Source organism: Lepidochelys kempii, chromosome 6 (assembly GCF_965140285.1).
Source record: "Lepidochelys kempii isolate rLepKem1 chromosome 6, rLepKem1.hap1, whole genome shotgun sequence".
NCBI lineage: Eukaryota > Metazoa > Chordata > Testudines > Cheloniidae > Lepidochelys > Lepidochelys kempii.
The window spans coordinates 27,737,782-27,756,186 of NC_136385.1; the positions used below are offsets into that span (position 1 = coordinate 27,737,782).

The 18,405-nt window shown below is 43.2% G+C and overlaps 1 protein-coding gene across 3 annotated transcripts in view; it reads left to right on the forward strand.

The window, feature by feature from the left end:
- The first annotated feature begins 2,771 nt into the window (after nucleotides 1–2,771).
- The window catches only part of TSPAN32 (tetraspanin 32), a 73,856-nt gene continuing 58,222 nt past the window's right edge, over nucleotides 2,772–18,405 (forward strand). For all 3 annotated transcript variants that reach the window (XM_073347258.2, XM_073347259.1, XM_073347257.2), the window contains exons 1-3: nucleotides 2,772–2,918; nucleotides 8,312–8,426; nucleotides 10,647–10,744. In XM_073347258.2, the coding sequence (XP_073203359.1) occupies nucleotides 2,853–2,918; nucleotides 8,312–8,426; nucleotides 10,647–10,744 (279 nt within the window). In that variant the 5' untranslated portion in view covers nucleotides 2,772–2,852. The remainder of the gene's footprint in view (nucleotides 2,919–8,311; nucleotides 8,427–10,646; nucleotides 10,745–18,405) is intronic.

Consider the following 18,405-nt stretch of genomic DNA (forward strand, 5'->3'; position numbering starts at 1 on the left):
GTGAATACCCACTTCTTTGGATGCAACATGTGTAAAGATGGGGTTGTGCGGTCCCTTATTGTCTCTGCATATTATTCTGCATTAAATATTTCATGATGTGTTAATCTCTAGCTGCTGTGCCTGTAAATTCAATTTGGGAGGTGGCAGTCAGACTGGGTGCTATCCTTCTTATTCATTGTCACCTGCAATCAAACTTCTGCTGGTTAGATTACACCTGTGTGCAACTAAGTCTTCCAGTTATGCCCTCAGAGACATATGTTTAACTGCCTTCAGTGGCTTTGCAGTGGTTGTATCATAGTAGCCATTTCTTTTGAGAATGTACAAGAAGGAATTGGAATAAAACTGTCTCTCTTTTGGCCCTACAATACTAAAAGGAATCAATATCAGTAAAAAATTAAATTTGGGTACCACCCACATCTTGCCTTAATCTTTTCCACCTTGTAAGTTGCTATATGTAGAGCTGGGGAAAATTTTCCAGCCAAAGCTCTTTAGCAAAAAAAATGCAATTTGGTGATATCAAAATGTTCCACAAATGTTCCAAACTGTTTTGGCGGGGGGAAGGGGGAAGAAATTAAAAATAAAAAAGGGGGGGGGGAATCAATACATTTTATTTCAAAAATGTTGAAATGAACTGTTTTGGTTTTTCAGTTCAAAACAACTTTGTTTCAAAATTAATTTTATTTTAAAAATGTTTTTAAAATGGTCATAATCAAAAGGAAACATTTTTGATTTGGTCAAAACAAAATATTTCATTCAAACCAAAACAATTTTTTTGCTCTTTGAATCACCATAAATTTCAAAAAAACTTTGTTTGCAGTTCAACCCAAAACCAGAATTGCCAGGAAACCGAAAACTTGTACAGTTCTACTTATCTGGCCTCCGCTAGCATTGTATCTGAGCACCAGGCAATCTTAATATATCTATCCTCACCCCGCTGCTGGCGGGGAAGTGTCATCCCCATTTTATAGATAGGGAATGAGGTACAGATAAATCAAGTGACTTGCCCAAAGCAGAGAATTAAACTCAATCTCCCACGTCTCAGTTCAGTGGCCTGACCACTGGACTGTTCTTCCTCTTGCAACTGCTGTGGTAGGAATATCTTCTGATATAGGGAGTGCCCATATTTCCTCCAATTTATTTTCTTTCTCCAAAGATCATCTTCTCACAAACAGTGATGCAAGATTTGGATTAAATTTACCAACATTTCCTGGTTGCAAACCCACAAGAAAGCTTTCACTTTACTAAATACTGCTGCACTTGAGATGGTGTAACATCAGGTTGTTTTCCCCTGCAATCATTGTACAATCTGTTTTCTCTTTGATGTTCTTTCTCTTTGTATCATGTGGTTTCTATTCTTTCCCTATTTTGGTTCCTCCTCTCTGTCCTTTTCAGCCTTACCAACCGACATAGATATTGTGCCACCTGTAAAACTAATGAGTAGAAAAGGAAGACATTGATTACATTCCCTTCTCTTTCATCAGTCTGGTCCTGAAGCTAAGGATTATTGTGAATGTCTATGTTAATCAGTAAAGAGGATTCCTCTCAGACTCTCTGCACATGAGTCAATTTCATTCTGAATGCTTTGATTCCATTCTCTTTTGGTGTCACACTGCATCTAGATTGTCCTTACGGCTCATTATGATTTGCTTAGGGAAAATATAAACTTGGATTTACTGTTTGAAGTGCAGCACAACTGAGAGGTAACTCTGTGAAGATGGAAGTTTGTAGGGGGGAGTCCATGCTTGTCTCTAATTTCCATATCAAGTGTGCTCTGTTTTCAATTAGAAAGATATTGTTTATTTCTGCCAGCTATGCAAACACGACCACAGGTCTGAGAGTCAACCTGGATTCTTTCCTTCTCCCATATCATCAGCCCCAATAAAGGTTCTGTAGTTCAAATTCTACCCTCAGACATACTTGGGTAATTCTGTTTTTTTGTTATTTTTTCATATTCTGTTTCCAGTGACACCTCTGCAACATCCATTGCCTTCTGAGGGTTTGCACAGGGTGCAACTGATTACAAAATTGTTTACCAAATTCCAGACAATGCACAAAAAGGATTAGAACCCAGCTCGCTCTCTCCTAGCTGTGTATGGGTCTGCAGCACTAATGGGAGTAAAAGAAAGTAGTCAACTTGCATTAGACACTAAGATAACCAGATATTACTCTGTATACACAGACAAAAGGTCTTTTGCATGAGACAGTACCACTTTTACACAATCACTTCTCAGAATAGAATAGCTCTTAAATGTTTTTCTCTCTCATTCAGAAATCTGGATGTTAATAGGTTCTTGAGTCAGAGAGGATTGTATTTTTGGGGCGAGAGAAGTAATATCTTGTTATCCAGAGCAGGCTGACATTTTTCATACAAAATGATTTTCTTCAATCAATGGATTTTTTTTTCAAAAACACCAAAGCTTTTTGTGAAACTTTATTTTTTCAAAATTTTCCTTTTCCTGGTGACTTATTTTTACCAAAAACATTATAAAAATAGCTACTGAAAATTTTAATTTACCAAAGCACTGTATGTCAGTAAAATGACAAATTTCAATCACCATTTTTTTATAAGTATTTCAATAAATTTGACTTTAAAATCTCACGAATTTTTTAAAAAAAAGATTCATTTCAAGCTCTCATATTCATAGCTAACAATAAAACTGTTAGAAACACTGAGAGCCTTGGATGAAAAGTGCTGTTAATAATAACCCATTTTGCGGTAGGTGTGTCAGCTTGTAATAGGACTACACTTCCCAAGATGCACTACTGACAGCTTCTCCTGTGAGCTGCCCCAGCTTAGCTGAAGCACTGTTCTCCAGGGACTGACTGCCAGTACTGAGTGAGAAGAGGATAACATGGGACAGAGACACTGGGTCAGGACCACCAAATGCCAGCTGATAGTGACCAGCCTCTTTGTCATGGTAACAACCAGAAGTGGAAACCTGGGATAAGTAAACTGGCCACCTTAAATTTTTTTCTTAAAAAGGAACTGTAAAAGTTGTTTCTCTCATTTCACTTTTAGGACAGAGAAAGTCTAGGGTGAAAGAAGCAGACTGTATGAATTACTGCATCCTGAACTGTTATCGCTACTCCCCAGCATTGCTTTCTGTCACCGATAAGCTTTTGGTTTCTCAAGTGTCACTGTAATGCAACTCTTTCACAATTCTGAGCTAGCCTTTAAGTAAGAAATTTGTTGCTGCCATCAGACATGGTAGTTTTAAGATGAGGACAGGGATATCTTCTCATGCTTCTCTTTTTAAAAAAAAAATTTATTGCACTTGGATGAACAATTTCTTGAGGTGCGTGTGGTTTTAAATGTGTTGGATAAGCTAGAGCATCTTTGTAGTCTGACAGAAGCCTGTCTACTGGTACAGATATTGGATAGAATGTAACTTTTGAAATCTTCTGACTCTGTACTACAAACTCTATAGTTCTGGTTGAGCGGCTGTGGAGAAGCAAACGTGAGGAAATTTGGTGAACTCTTCCAAGGAGTTCTGGGAAAACTGCACTACAATTTGCTCCCCTTGAAAAAAAAGAGAGAGAGAGAGAGGAAAACAAGTGAATATTTAAGTGAATATAGCTCTATAGTTGGTTAAAAAGACTGGAGGGGGGGAAACGTGGGGAAAATTTCATTGAAAAAAATGTAAATTCAAAACTTAGTTGACTAGCTCTAATTGCAGTACATTGTTCTCCCTTCAGAGAAGGGCTGCCATTGTGCTTATGAAGTATACGACTTATTCAAGGTAGAATTGCACTCAAACCTGTTGAAGGGGGAGGTGCTTAGCTCAAGTTTAGTTTATTTGTATCCTTTACAAATGGATACAGACAATAACATGCATCAATAGTGAGGCCATGAGGATTTGTTTAGATTGGTATTTCTGCTGGAAATCTGAGCTGAATGAAGCCGGACCAAACCTTTTACTGTGTATGTATAAGTGTTTTAAGGTCTGTGGTACTGAAATTGGGCGAAACTGCTACTGTATACGTGGCACTCCCTCATGGCACCAGAGCTGTGAGACACCTCACTGCTACCTGCCCTTAGTGTGAATCAGTCTGTGCCTGACGTAGCTCACCTCCCTGAAATCACCAGCTTCTATCAACCCAAGCACTGCCTTGCAGGCCTTGCTGTCTCTGTGCAGGTTAGTAATAAGTACACTTCAACCCCTGAGTCCTTGGAGTACTCGCGCAGCGTCCAGCCCTTAACTAGTGAACACTCACAGAAATAGCAGGTTTGCTAGCCAAGGGGACAGTGTGTACACTAGCTTGTTCGATTCAGCTGAGGATCAACTCTTCTGTAACATCACAGCACTGAGATAGATTTCTAGTGAAAGTAGTCATGAGTTTATTATCAAAGATTAAGATTTAAAAGATAACGAGTAAGGGTAATAATGGAAACAGAAATGGTTACATATTAAACAAAAAGTGTAACACACTTCTTAGAGTCTAAACTTAACAGACTAAACCCTTGTCTAAAGTAGTTTATCTCACCTAAAGTAATCTCCCAACATCTCCAAGCAATGTGGCTGGGATCTCTCTTTCATGAATACAAAGTGTACTGCCTTTTGCCTTCTTCTTATAGTCCCCCAAAATCCATTGTTTCCTCCCCAGAGTCAGGATGACCCTTTGTGGTTCAGTTTAGTTTCTGGTGTCTTTTTGCAGTGTTTTAGTACCATGTTGGTCCCAGGATATTAGACAAGGTGGTCTCTTATGGAACCAGCTACTGTTGTTTGTGTCTCCAAAACCTGTTTATCAGCTCTACCTTGGACACAGATTTTAAAACATATTTTCAGTATTTATACACCACTCTGTGTCATCTCTACATACATCTCACAACGATTGAGGATCAGTATGACATAAGCTTTTATTAGAGACCTTGCATGATATTCTTTACGGATAAATACTAGAAACCGGTGTGCTAAGTGTAATGAGTGTGTCAGGACTGCTAAGTTGTTGTTCTAGAAGAGTGAACCCTTTACCAGTTGGCATTGAGGGGTTCTTAGGCTCACAGTATATTTAATCTACCAAACTATGCTTCTTAGGAAAAATCTGTTGGTCATCATCTGAAAAGGTAATAAGGTTACACTTAGAAGAATAGTTAACTGCAATGTTTAACACATACATGGTTACTTCTGATTCTCCACTATAGAGTTTGAATTTCCAGGATGTCCTTTTATGAGTGGAGGATTCTTCTCCTTGTGAATATGGAAAATATTGCAGATTCTAAAGGTTTTGTATGCATGTAATGCAGTTGTTGATGCCTCCCTAAACAAAGTTCATTGAACCTGGAGAGGAGGCATTCTGAGGGAAGCCTGAATCTAGAGGACCCCACCTCAGGAGATCAGGATGAACTCATGTCTTGCCTCTTTCAGATTTGCTACACTAGGGTTTTGTTTTATTTTAAATTTCCCCACTGTTGATATGCCTATTTCAGCTCTACTCTTGGTAGCAATGGTGGGAGCACTAGCATAGCTCAGACAGCCACCCAGGGCCAGCCCACAACATTTTGGCACCTAAGGCGGGGAGCTCAAATGACGCCCCCGTGCCCCCTTGCTTGGGCCAAAACTTTGAAAGGTCTCAATTCTGCCTTCTTCCTGCAGAGAAAAATACATAGATGCTTTGAATTACATTAAAGAATTCAGCAGCCTCACTGGAAGCTGATGCTCCATCACTGACCTGACCACCAAGTTCAGTGAATGAGAACTGCATGGGACAAAAAAAGCTTGAGGGTTTAACTCTCAGATCCGAGTCTGCACTCCTCCGTTCTTTCCTCTTATGTCGGCACCATTATTGTAGCCCTGACCTCTCATGTCAGCTATCGCAATTTCTGTATCTTCCAGCTTTTTAATAAGCACATTTGTCATACCAGCTCCTGTAGTATCATCAATGTCAATAAATTCTAGAAAATGCTCTCTGACAGTCACCATTACAGGGACATTTTCACTAGGTTCTGTCATTGTTACAAAATGCACCATTAAAGTCATTTGTTCCGTATGGCTGATGTCAGGTGTGCAGTCCAGAATAACAGAGTAATATCTTGCTGACTTCAGACCTGCCACAATCTTCTGTTTGACTTTTGTTGCCAGTAACTGTATGATCTCATATTGAATTGTTTTTCCAAGGTAGTGGTGTGTGTACATTTCTTGGGGGGTGACTCTTCTTAGTTGCTCCTGGAGTACAGCATCAAATTCAGCCACCAGCTCCACAATTTTAAGGAAGTTTCCATTGTCTGGCACATACAGCTGATCTGAAGTGCCACGCAGTGCTAGGTTTTGAGTAGCAACCACTCTCACAATGGCAATGAGCCTTTTCAGAGCATTTTGCCAGTAAAGAGACTCCGATACAATCTTCTCTTGTTGCTGATCATCTATGGTGACCTTTAACCTTAGTCTCATCTCAAGCTCTTTCCACCTATGGAATGCTCTCTGGTGATTTGCTGCCTTCTCATGGCATGACACATTTCTAGCCAGATTTTTCCAGTCCTTTGTTCCTGTAGAACCCAATGTGGCTGGAACATTAGACTGGAAGAGTTTGCAACAAAAACAGTATGCAGCATTCTGGGTTTTTGAGTACATAAGCCATGGCCTCTCCACTTTGTCACCATTGGGGATTTCACACCAGTAATATGTTGGATGGAAACTTCTATTTTCATTGTCTTTGGGGAACATGAAGTTTTTCACTTGCTGTGGCCCATGCACTACAAGGAAGTCCCTCAGGCTCAAGTGGGTCCACAGTCCTGGATCATCTAGACTTAAGGAACTAAACTCAGCAGCAGCTGTTTCTTGCGCCTCCACCACACTCTTCTCTGATCTATACTTTCCTTCAGGAATGTGCATGGTTACGTCCATTTAAGATGGAGATATGGATGCCGCAGTAGCTGCCAGGTCACCTGCATCTGACTAACTGGAAGATCAGGCATCTCCTCACCACTCACATCCTCACTGGGGCCGGAAGGCTCACCGTGGACATTTGTGTCTATGTATCTCAGGAGAGCTCCTTCCAGCTTAGATAGAAAAGCTTCATTTGCTTTCTTTCTTTTTCTGAATGCTGCCCCAGAGGGGTGTTTTCTTCTTTCACTCATGACTGCTGTTCTGTGCCAGCTATAGTGGCTCTCAACACTCAGTTGAAGGGGACAAATAAGCAGGCTGGTAGCAGGGCCTGAGTGAGGGAAGATATCAGCGTCTTATGACTAACTGGCTCCTATTACTTCAGCTGACTGCCTGTTCTCCTCAAGTGGGTTCAGGGAAGCAGCAGGAAACAGGAAGCTCCCTGAGAAGCTGGTGTTAATCAGTCCAGGATCCTGGGGGTGCCAGAGAGGTACATAAGAGGCTCCTCCTCCTCTCTCTCCCTGCAGCTCCTGCTGCTTTCTGTTTTTCCCTCTCACCTTTTTTCTTGCCTGCTTGATATGTCTCTTGTGCCCTCCTTCCTCCAGCACAGCATTCCACCATCTCTGTGCATCTAGAGCAGAGAGAATACATATGCACCAGCAGCAGATACCATTTTCTACACTCTGGGTCCAAGTGGCGCCCCCCCGTAGTCTGGCACCTGAGGTGGCCGCCTCAGTTCACCTCATGGTAAGACCAGTCCTGCAGCCACCATCTAACAGGCTCTGAGCAGATTAGACAACACAGTGGTTACAACGTTGGTGGTCACTCAGTGTGTCGTCTACAGTAGCCCTATCATTGATGAAGCTGAAATGCCAGCAACACTGGGAAATTTTAGAGGAAAAAGGCTAGTGCAGACAAAGCCTTAAAGCACAGTGCAAGACTCATCTATTTACACTGCCTTTTCCTTAGCAGAGATAACAGTACACCTAAGCTACCCTCCACTCCGCAGAAAACACTACAAATTGTTCAAGAGCAAGAGCAGAGAACGCAATCTGACCCAGGACCGTTCTTGAAGTTAATAACATCCCTCTCACGCACACACGTCAGAATTTGCACCGATTCCTGTAGTATTTAGATATCAATGTAAATACATTGAAAGGGACGTCCGTGAAAATATGATTCCTCTGGTTTTTCCCAATGATTACAATTTCCTCTGGTAGCAGAGTCCAAGGGATTGAGTGAGTGGTTTTATATGCAGTAATTATACAGCATTGTCCAAAGAGTTTATTAATCTGCCCAGGGGTTCCCTTCACATGTGACTTTTAGGTATATACTGTAAACTAACTCTCTCAGGGAACAGGTTGTTTTCCTTCGAGCATGGATTGAAGTATCTGAGTGTACCTGATAGCATTTCATAAGTTCTGCAGTAGTTTTTTTTGTGAATCCTGCACTTGCTACTTTCCTTCTTCAGTAAAATCTCTGTTTTTCAGCTGCTGGGGCTGGCAGTCACCATACTGACCATTATCACCCACTATGGGGCTCACTTCAGTGTAATCAGTGGGGTCTCCTCTGAGGCTAACCCCTATAGAATCTTCCACAATGTCGGTAAGTGCCGCATTTTTTAGACCAACTGAGATGTCCTGTGAGGGCCAGCATCTTTGGAGCTATGTAAAATTAGGATGCATTGAAAGGAAATTCAGAGACTTCACATGAAGTGGGATCCCAGTTAGGTGTGTAGTGTGGCCACTACAGAGGCAAGGTACCTCTTTTCTGTATGAGAAACACTTGCTTGGCCTTTTGGTGGGGGAACACTGTTCATTGTGCCTCAGCACTGCTGAGTCCACTGTTGTCCCCCATGCTTCACTTATTACAGACAAAGCAGAGAGGGTTATAAATATTCTATAAGTAGGCCCAAAGGTATGGGAGGAGCTTAAGAAGAACTCACAGTGGAAGTGAGAGGCTGGATAGGACCACAGAAAGGAGCACATTATAAGACACAAGCCATGGGGCCCTTTAAAAGTGTGGACATTTATATTTGTGTGGGATAGAAGGGGGACATAGGTGAACAGAAAGTAAGACATGAGCTCTGGGTAGAAGAGCTTTCAGCATCAGTGCAGCTCCTGAACTCTCCCATTGGGTGTCAGCTAGACTCTGCTCTGGCCAGGAAGTAGGAGGCGACTGTTGCACAAGATTAGCAATGCGTAAGCTCCTGATAATGGGTACTGGAACACATGCTCCTGTTCAGCACTCTGTGATTCAGTAGGATCTTTATCTGAGCACAGAGATAATTGTAAAGGGGACTTGTGATCTTCTGGCAAAAATAACAAAGTGGCCTGGCATGTTTCCAGGGCACATGGTTCTGCTGGAACTATGGGAGCAAAGGGCGGGGATGACGACATTGCGCAAAGGTTTATAAACTTGGTGTGGTGGGGCAAGTTAGTCATATAAAGATGAACACTGGATAAGGTGAAAGTCTCTTGCATTCTCCTGCAACCCAATCCCTTTGTATCTTGTCCATTTTTCGACCCTGATCTAGCAATGCACTTAAGTATCTGCTTAGCTTCACATACAAAAATAGTCACATTGAAGTCAATGGAACGACTCGTGCATAAAATTAAGCATATAGGCAACAGTTTGTGGGAGCAGGGCCTTAGATTGTAAGGTCTTTGGGGCAGAGACTACCCCTTATTTTGTCTGTACTGTACCCTGCAGAGTGAGGGTCTTCCATGATCTATATTACAGCCACATCCAATATGAGCATGCAGACTCCTTTATACTGCAGTAGTTTAACTCCGATTAGTCTTCTCTGCACACACAGGGCTTATCGATACGAATACTTAGTTCATGGCAAACTGGGGTATAAATCTATTCCATACTAATCTGCTGTGCACTAAGTGTCCATGTGGACCCTGTTGCTGTGCACTAAAAGTTTCCTAGTGCACTATGATCTATCCCATTTCAAAGTGGCGTAGATCAAAGCTTTTAAGTGCACAGTATAAGAATGGCCATATTGAGTCAGAACACAGATCCATCTAGCCTAGTATCCTGTCTTCTGACAGTGGCCAATGCCAGACTAGTGCTGGGTAGATTTACACCCCAGATTGCCACAAACTAAGTGTTCATACAGACAAGCCCAGAGAGAGGGCATTTTTCTGTTTTTTCTTGTCATTTTAGTATTAGAAACTTTTAATAAAAAGATTAACTCAATTTACCAAGATTACTTCCATTACCCAAGATGGTCAGGGATGCAACCCAATGCTCTGGGTGTCCCTAGCCTCTGACTTCCAGAAGCTGGGAGTGGACAACAGGGGATGGATCACTCAGTTGCCTGTTCTGTTCATTCCCTCTGAAGCACCTGGGATTGGCCACTGCTGGAAGACAGGATACTGGACTAGATGGACCATTGGTCTGACCCAGTATGGCCGTTCTTGTGTACACCCTTTAACACAGTCCTTTCTTTTCAGGTTCAGCAGAGTAGAATGTCTTCAGTTTCTATATCTTAAATCTCTGTCCTGACACAAAATTATGTCACCCTCCTTAAGATTTCAGCAGATTTGGGCAGGATGGGGAAGGTTATTGTGCTTTTGCTGTGAGAGGGGACTGGCACTACCTGCCAAGATTTTGAGCTCTGTGGTGTTCTCAGACTTCCCAACCTCACAGCTTGAGAAGCAAAAATTCAGAAGTTCCTCATGAAAGGCAAGCTCTTCTGAGAGCTTTAGTTTATAAAGCTTGCTTGTCAAAGGGAGCCCAACCCTGCTTATGGTGAAAGAAAGGCAGCTAGGTCTTCATGTCTTGCTAAAACTCCGATGTGCGTCTTTCCTCCAGCATTCTACAGCGGGATATGTCTGACCATGATTCTGGTCCTTGCAGCCCTGCTGAGTACTGTTGCCACAGTGAGAGAATCGGTGTGCCTCATGGCAATGGTAAGTGTTTGGTTAGACAGGCATGGGTGGGCAGGGAACAGCGTTTCCAAATTCAGTGATAACACCAAGATGTGGAGATACAGGGAACAGCCTTTGTCTGGATCCAGCTTGCTCCCCACACTTGGTTTATCGACTGTTAAATGTGGTGTTTGTAGTGTTGCCTTAGTTGTTTTGCTTTGTGCTTCACATGGGGGAGAAGACAGCCAACACTGAATGCACATCATGCCACAGTGGGGTAGAGGTTGCCTGCTGCTTTTCAAGGCATGGCTGTGCCTAACCTCTCAAAGTGACTCCAGGTGATGATTTATCTATATGTGCCCTGATTTTTCGAGGTGCTATGTATATATGCCTCTGATTGGGGTCAAGGGGAGGTGCTTATCTGTCAAGATGATGCCAGTTATTGTTGGTTTGCTTTTGTAATGCCAACATTCTTCTTTGTGATGTTCTTAATGACGTATTTCTTTGTTTTTTTCTGATATTTGGGTCAGATTTTGAAATCCCATGTTCTGCCCCACGATAGCAACCTTAACTCCAATTTAATGAAGTGTTTTGTAAATATATATATTCACAATGATTGTGAGCTTAGAACATTTGATGGCACCAGCTCAGTTTTGACTGCATTACCAATTTTGGCATGCTGTCGAGGCTAGCTTTCTACCTAGCTCATACTTTTAAGGAAAACTAATTGGAGTTCATCAGCTGGTATATGCATGAAATGGGTATTTTCTCCTCAAAATGTGTCAACTACATAGCCATATCGTTTGGGGCATTCCTGCCAACCTCCTCGAGCAAAACAACCCCCATCAGGCGACACATTTGAACCATCTGTTTTGCTTCGTTTGGGATTCCCAGTACATCCACTGTCTGCCTTTCATCTTTCAGGCATTAAGCTCTTCAAGGCATTCATCTTGTGTCTTGTAAAGCACCAAGCATATTAACAAATAACACTTCTGCACAAGGAGAAGGGAGGGAGACGAGAAGGCAGCTTTTGCCCTGGTGATGGAGGCTGTGTGTGTTTCAGCAGCAGATTCTTAGACCCTCCCTTGTTGTTTGTTTTAAGCCTCACGCATGGAGTTGCCTTGGCATCAGACAGTCCTGCAGTGCTGGAGGCGAGAGCGGGTTGTGTGCATCTAGGACAGGGAAGAGGAAAGCAATGGAGTAAGTGCCTCGTAGAGTACAGGGACAGGGGGATGTGCTTTTTCTCCTGTTGTAGTAGAGTAATATAGTCGGTGAACTCAAGGGAAGCCTGAATGTGAACTGCAAAGGCTGGGAGGCACCAGTAAATTGGAGTAATCGTGTGTGTGTGTGTAGTAATCGCGTGCGTGTGTCTGCTGCTATAAGCCCTGCAGTGTGGGTGGAGTCCTTTGCACTACCCGTTCTCTCCTTGGAAGACAGAACAGCCCAGGGTCAGGGTGCCTCTTTTTACCTAGATCCACTGTGAGTGTGTCTGAAGTGGGGGCGGGGGGGGAGAGGTAAGGTCTAAGCTTCTTGTTGACCCAAACAAGAAACTAGAAATGCGTCTTCTAAGGAAGAAAAACTCCGGCAGTCCTACAGGTTTCCTTTGAACTGAACAAACTATGTACTAATCCTCTCTTCCCTGCTGCACCACTAGAGGGTGTCAAGTTCTCAAAATAAGAGAGAAGCTGCCTGCAATCTTGTTATGAGCTGCAGTGTTTTCATACACATTCTCACCACCATTTTGTCTGTCTTTCTCTCTAGTTGTCCCCCATAGTTCTAGTAGGAAGAACATTATCAGACAGGTCAGGTCAGATTGTTCTGCCATCCTTCTTGCCAGCCTCTTACGCAGCTACCGCTCTGCAAACCAGTTTACTGCTGTTCATTCTGTGGTGAACTTAAACTTGTCCTGTGTTTTAATTGTCAAAGTCTGAGTCCAGAGCCAGCTGCACTGGCCAGCATGTCTGCTGACTGACAGAAGGTAGGGGGATGTCATGTTCAATCAACTTCTTCAGACTTCATACATTAGATACGTTATTTGTTATTTTTATTATGTTAGTACCTAAGGATCTCGGAAGAGGGTTAGGACCCTAATGTACAATCTAATAACACAGTCTCTGCCCCAGAAAGCACACAATCTTGGATTTAGACAGTAAGCAGAAACTACTGGAAGCAAGCACAGGAGGGACGACGAGGGAACAGTAGAGACAGGTATGAGTGCATGGATTAGAAATCACAATAGTTTTTGTAGACACAGAGGGTTACCAGCCTAGCCAATGCCAAACTCTCAGTGATGATCTCTCAGTCCTGCTAAATCTGCAAGAGCTTGGGAGCTCATTACTAGCAGCTAAGCCTTGGGGTCCTCTCGCTGAAGAAAGCCTCTATGACAGTAGCTAGTAGAAGAGTTTTCAGAAAAAGGTGCAAGAAATCCCCTAATTGTCAACCGTGGAATTATCTGTCCAAAGGGGAAATTCCTTGCTAATCCCCATAAATTAGTAGCTAACTAACACCCTCCAGGGTTTGTGTCCCTTATACATTTTTATTCCATATGTATAATGTAGCAGGGGACGTTGTTGTTGTTTGTATAAATGTCCTATCCTGGTTTGAATGTTGCTTAACTGTTGGCCTTTATATCTTGTGACAGTGAGTTCCACAGGCTAATTCTGTGTGTGTGTGTGTTTGGTTTTTTGTTTGTCCATGCAAGTGCTTTTCGGGAACTAATCCTCACAATACCTCTACTGATCCCAAATTTACCAGTAGGCAATTAAAGCAAATAGATTAAATGATTTACTTGTATCAGTAGAGGAGTTGTAAGGACTGGGATTAGAACTCAGGAGACTCTGGCTCCCAGACATGGTCTCAGAGCACTGCAGCATGTTCCTGTGTTACAGTGTGTTTCACAGAAAGCCTAAAGTCCCTTTTCTGTAGCTTTTTTGTTGATGTACTGGACTTTTCTTTTTCATTAATTATTGATGTAAAGAGGTCTCTGTATAAAATGGATCTTGTTAAGAGTATTTCATTATGTAATCAAACAGATAGAGGAGGAAGCTATAGTATTGGTGTTCTTATAGCTGTGAAAGGCAAAGAAAAGGAATAGGGACCGCTCTACACATGCCCATTGTAGATGAACTGCTTTGATAGAATACTAACATGTGGTCCATTGGATAGCATGCTGGACTGAGAGCCAAGAGACCAGAGTTCTGTTCCTGTCGCTGATACTGTGTGACCCATGAGCAGGTCACTTTACCTCCCTGTGCTTCAATTTCCCCTCCTATGCTTTGGCTGTCATTTCTATTTAGATTGTAAACCCTGTACAGAATGGGCTGTCTGTTAGCATGTGTGGGTACAGTGCTTAGCATGATGTGGGGCCCCAGTCTTGGTTGGGGGGCCTTTCGGGGTATGTCTACACTGCCATAAAACACCTGCGGCTGACCTGTGTCAGCTGACTCAGGCTCGCAGGGGATGGGCTTTGGGGCTACAAAACTGCAGGGTAGATGTTTGGGCCCTGAGAGGCAGGAGGGTTCCAGACACAGCCTGGACTCTAGCTCTCGCCTGAATGTCTACACTGTAGTTTTATAGCCCCCCAGCCTCAGCCAACATGGGCCAGTTGTAGGTGTTTTACTGCAGTGTAGACACACCCTAGGCTGTGGTGTAATACAAGTAATGATACAGGGCTTGCAGTAGTGTGGTTACCCTGGTTTGAAACCAGAGTAAGTCACATTGAAGGGAAGCCGCATTTTATACTAGTGCAGCACATCTACAAAAGGGGTTTCTCTGTTGTATTTACATTACAAATATCCACAGTGTAGACAGGCCCTAGGTAAGATACCCACTGACATTTACAAATAGCGTGAATGAATCCTACAGCACAGGGTGGTGGTCAGATCTTCAGCTAGGAGCTGCGTATGTAATTAGGTGAATATCCAGAGGCTCCTGTGATACCAGGGAACTGGAAATGGTGGTCTGAGGTACTGCACTAGTGTCCAAAAATCTTCTTTGACTGAGCGGCCTGTGAGAGTTTTATGGTCTGTCTCATCAACTGTGAGGGATAAGAACGGATACAGTATCCTTGGCAAAGCTTGAATCATTGCTTTCCAATGGCATACTGCAGATCAGTGAATCTAAATGTCCTGTCATTCTGGTAGCGTCCGAAGCCATGTCAGAATTGAAATGAAGGAGGAAAGGAAATAGCAGTCTCTCTAGAAGGGCTAGTATAAAGTAAAAATCTCTGACTCTAGCAGTTCGAGATACTGGGTATTGAAGTTTTGTCAGAAGTGCAGAGGAAGGGAGAGAAAAATAAAGAAAGTAATATGGCAATGAGAACGGTGCATCTTAAAAATCCAATAACTGAACGTTCTAGGGCTGGAAACACTGCTAGACCAGAACAGAATGTTTTCAGGACCAGTAAACTGTATTCCAAAGACTGGTTCCAGCCCAGTGATCAAGAAGAAAAATCCTCAGTCCCTGTCTGATCCAGCTCAGCTTTTCGGTGTAGTTCAGAGTGACGTACCACTATGGCAGGCATTTAGCATAAGCTGTTTGCTTTACTGCTCCCAGATGTGTAATTGTAGGCAAGTGTGTTAGGGATTCATAACAGTACAGCAGTGCACTTCGATGCCTTGCTTTAGCAGTCATCTGCTTCCTAGGCTGAGCCTGTACTTACATCAATTATGCACCAGTCAGCAATAAGAAATCAGTCTACCTGGGCTGATTAAAAGCTGCACAGCCTCCCTAAGAAACTGACACAGGTAGAGCCAGCACTACACAGAATTCTTGCTGCATTCAGTCAGAGAGCACTACATTGATTTCTCATGCAGACAGAGCTCATCAGCTTCTTAGGAGATATGGAGAAAGAGAAAAACAGAATACTGCTTCCTGTCAGTGGAAGAATGGGGGAGTAATTTTTTTCTTTTGCACACATTAAACAAATCATGAAATAAAAGTCCGGTTAATGTAACTGTACCATAAATATATTGACTGTGGTCAAGGAGTGTTCAACCACAGTGCAGGAGGAAGAGTGCAAGGATAGTTTGAAGGCAGCCTACCCACTCCCCTGATCCTGGGCCACTGTGTTGGGCCTGGTCACCTGGCATAAGAGTAGCCTTCACGTCTAACTTACTATAGCTTCCAATATCCCCAAGGGGTTGTTACAGCTCTTGGGGATTGCTAGGGCATGGGGCAGCCCCTCTTCTGGCTACAGTGGGTTGTAGGAAGTTGAACGCAGTCTCTGCCACCAGAGGATTCTCCTTAACCCAGAGTGACCGCCCTGAGGCTGGTTCTGCCAGTTCTGGTGGTGTTTTGCGTTAGCTGAGTGGTGCAAAGCAGCCCCATCACAACTGAGGACAGGGCCACTAATTGTATGCAGCATAAGATCTGAGTTTGACCTCACTGAATGAGAAGTTAAGGTGAAGTCCAGTAAGCTTTGTATTTGAACGGGGAACGTGAGAAAGGTAGATAAAAAGATAGGCCAGTCAGGGGACTGGAAAACATTTCTATGGATTCTGCCAAGTCTACAGAAGACAAATTGTTCCTTGCAGCAAGAATGAAAACAAGGTAATTCATAAAGGAGTAATTGATTATTAGCTCAGTGACAGCATTTGATGGGGCTGAATGTGCTACATCTCATACAAGAAAATGTACTGCATCATCTTGCAACAAGCTCATAGCAGTCGTCTTAGATTCTGGGGGGTGTGAAGAAGAGGCAAACTTGGCTGTTTGTATTTAAGTACAGCTACTTGTTTTTAAGAATACCTTCTAATACAATTATAAACCCTCAAACCCTCTGGCTAGGAAATAAACAAGCAGCCTGTAATTCATTTACGAGTACTTCTAGGAGTCATGTAATTACAGATCTAGCCTGGATGGAGGGAGATCTCCCAACAGGGTACAAATTTCAGTACTGGCAACAAATTACATAAAATAAAGACTGGTAGAGCAGACACAGACAGGCAAAGGAGTGGGCAGACATGGTGGGAGATGTGGAGAAGGGTGTTAAACTACAAAATAATCTGATACATTTGAGAGATTTTTATGAGTAGTATAATAGTTTGGGGGGAAAGCAGAAACTGATTTTGTGCCACATTTTGAAATTATTTCCATTTGGCAGCATTGAAAATGTACCAATTTTGGCAGGGGTGAGGAGGTTATGAATTTTTTTCAGTATGTTTATTGAAATTTTTCATGAAACCTTTTTCATAATCTTTTTTTTTTTCATTTTCTGAAAACCATATTTTCATATTGGTACTGAGTAAAAATTTGAGTTAAAATACCTTGGAAAATGTCATAAAAAACAGGAAAAGCTGATAATCTTTCACGAAAAGTGTTGGTGGGTTGTTTAAAAAAAAAAAAGTGTCCTTTTTTCATTGTGGAAAAAAATGTGGAAAATGTGACCAGCTCTAGTGAGTAGTAATCGGAACAGGTCTTGGAACAGCCTCTCAATCTCTCCTCTAGATTTCATTCCTGACTTCGGTTCTCTTATACTTTCAAGGGTTAAAATTTCACCACTGTACAGTCGGTTTGTTGCTATGATCCAGTTGTGGGGAGTTGTGGAGAATTGTCCCTTCAGAAAGGAGAGCATAGAGGGGCAGTGTTGTCTTTGGCTCTGTCTCACAGCCATGACATCACTCCTCCGGGGCTCTACCCACATATTCTGCACACTGTTGCAGTTCCTTGCAGCCACTGTCAACAGATAGTTCAGTCACTGCTGTGATTCCCAGCTTTGATTCCACTAGCAAAGGGACACGGTGGGTCACCCTCCCAGTGCAGGTTCTCTTGGCTCCTCTGTTAAAGCCTACAAAGAAATCAAGAACTAGTGGTGGCTAGTCCATAGGGAAGTTTAACTGCTATAGCTGAGCCTCCTTCTCCAAGCTATCACATTGTATAGCTTTTTGTATTGACACATGACAGCATTTCTGTCTACTTGCCTTACAGTTTTAGGCTTTGAAAGTCTGGTGTGTTATAATATTTCAGCGGCTTATTGGACACTGTGTGACCTCACAATCCATGGTGTCAGATACTTGCCCTGGAGAGCCTGAAATATTGTCAGTAATACTGTGCATTTTCGACCTATTCTCATAGACTCATAAACTCTAAGGTCAGAAGGGATCATCATGGATCATCTCTAGTCTGACCTCTTGCACATCGCAGGCCACAGAATCTGACGCCCCCCATTCTAGTAATAGACCCATAACTCTGGCTGAGTTACTGACATCCTCAAATCATAATTTAAAGCAGGGGTGAGCAAACTACGGCCCGGGGGTCACATCCAGCCCTCCAGATGTTTTAATTTGGCCCTCGAGCTTCTGCCGGGGAGCGGGGTCTGGGGCTTGCCCCTCTCTGGCGCTCCAACCAGGGAGCAGGGTCAGGGGCTTGTCCCACTCTGTGCGGCTCCCCGAAGCAGCAGCATGTCCCCACTGTGGCTCCTATGCATGGGGCAGCCAGGGGGCTCTGCATGCTGCCCCCATCCCAAGCACTGCCCCCGCAGCTCCCATTGGCCAGGAACCGTAGCCAATGGGAGCTGCAGGGGAGGTGCCTGCAGATGGGGCAGTGTGCAGAGCCGCCTGGCTGTGCCTCTGCATAGGAGCCGGAGAGGGGACATGCCGCTGCTTCTGGGAGCTGCTTGAGGTAAGCACCATCCAGAGCCTGCACCCCTGACACCCTTCCACGCCCCAGCCCCCTGCCCCAGCCCTGATCCCCTTCCCGCCTTC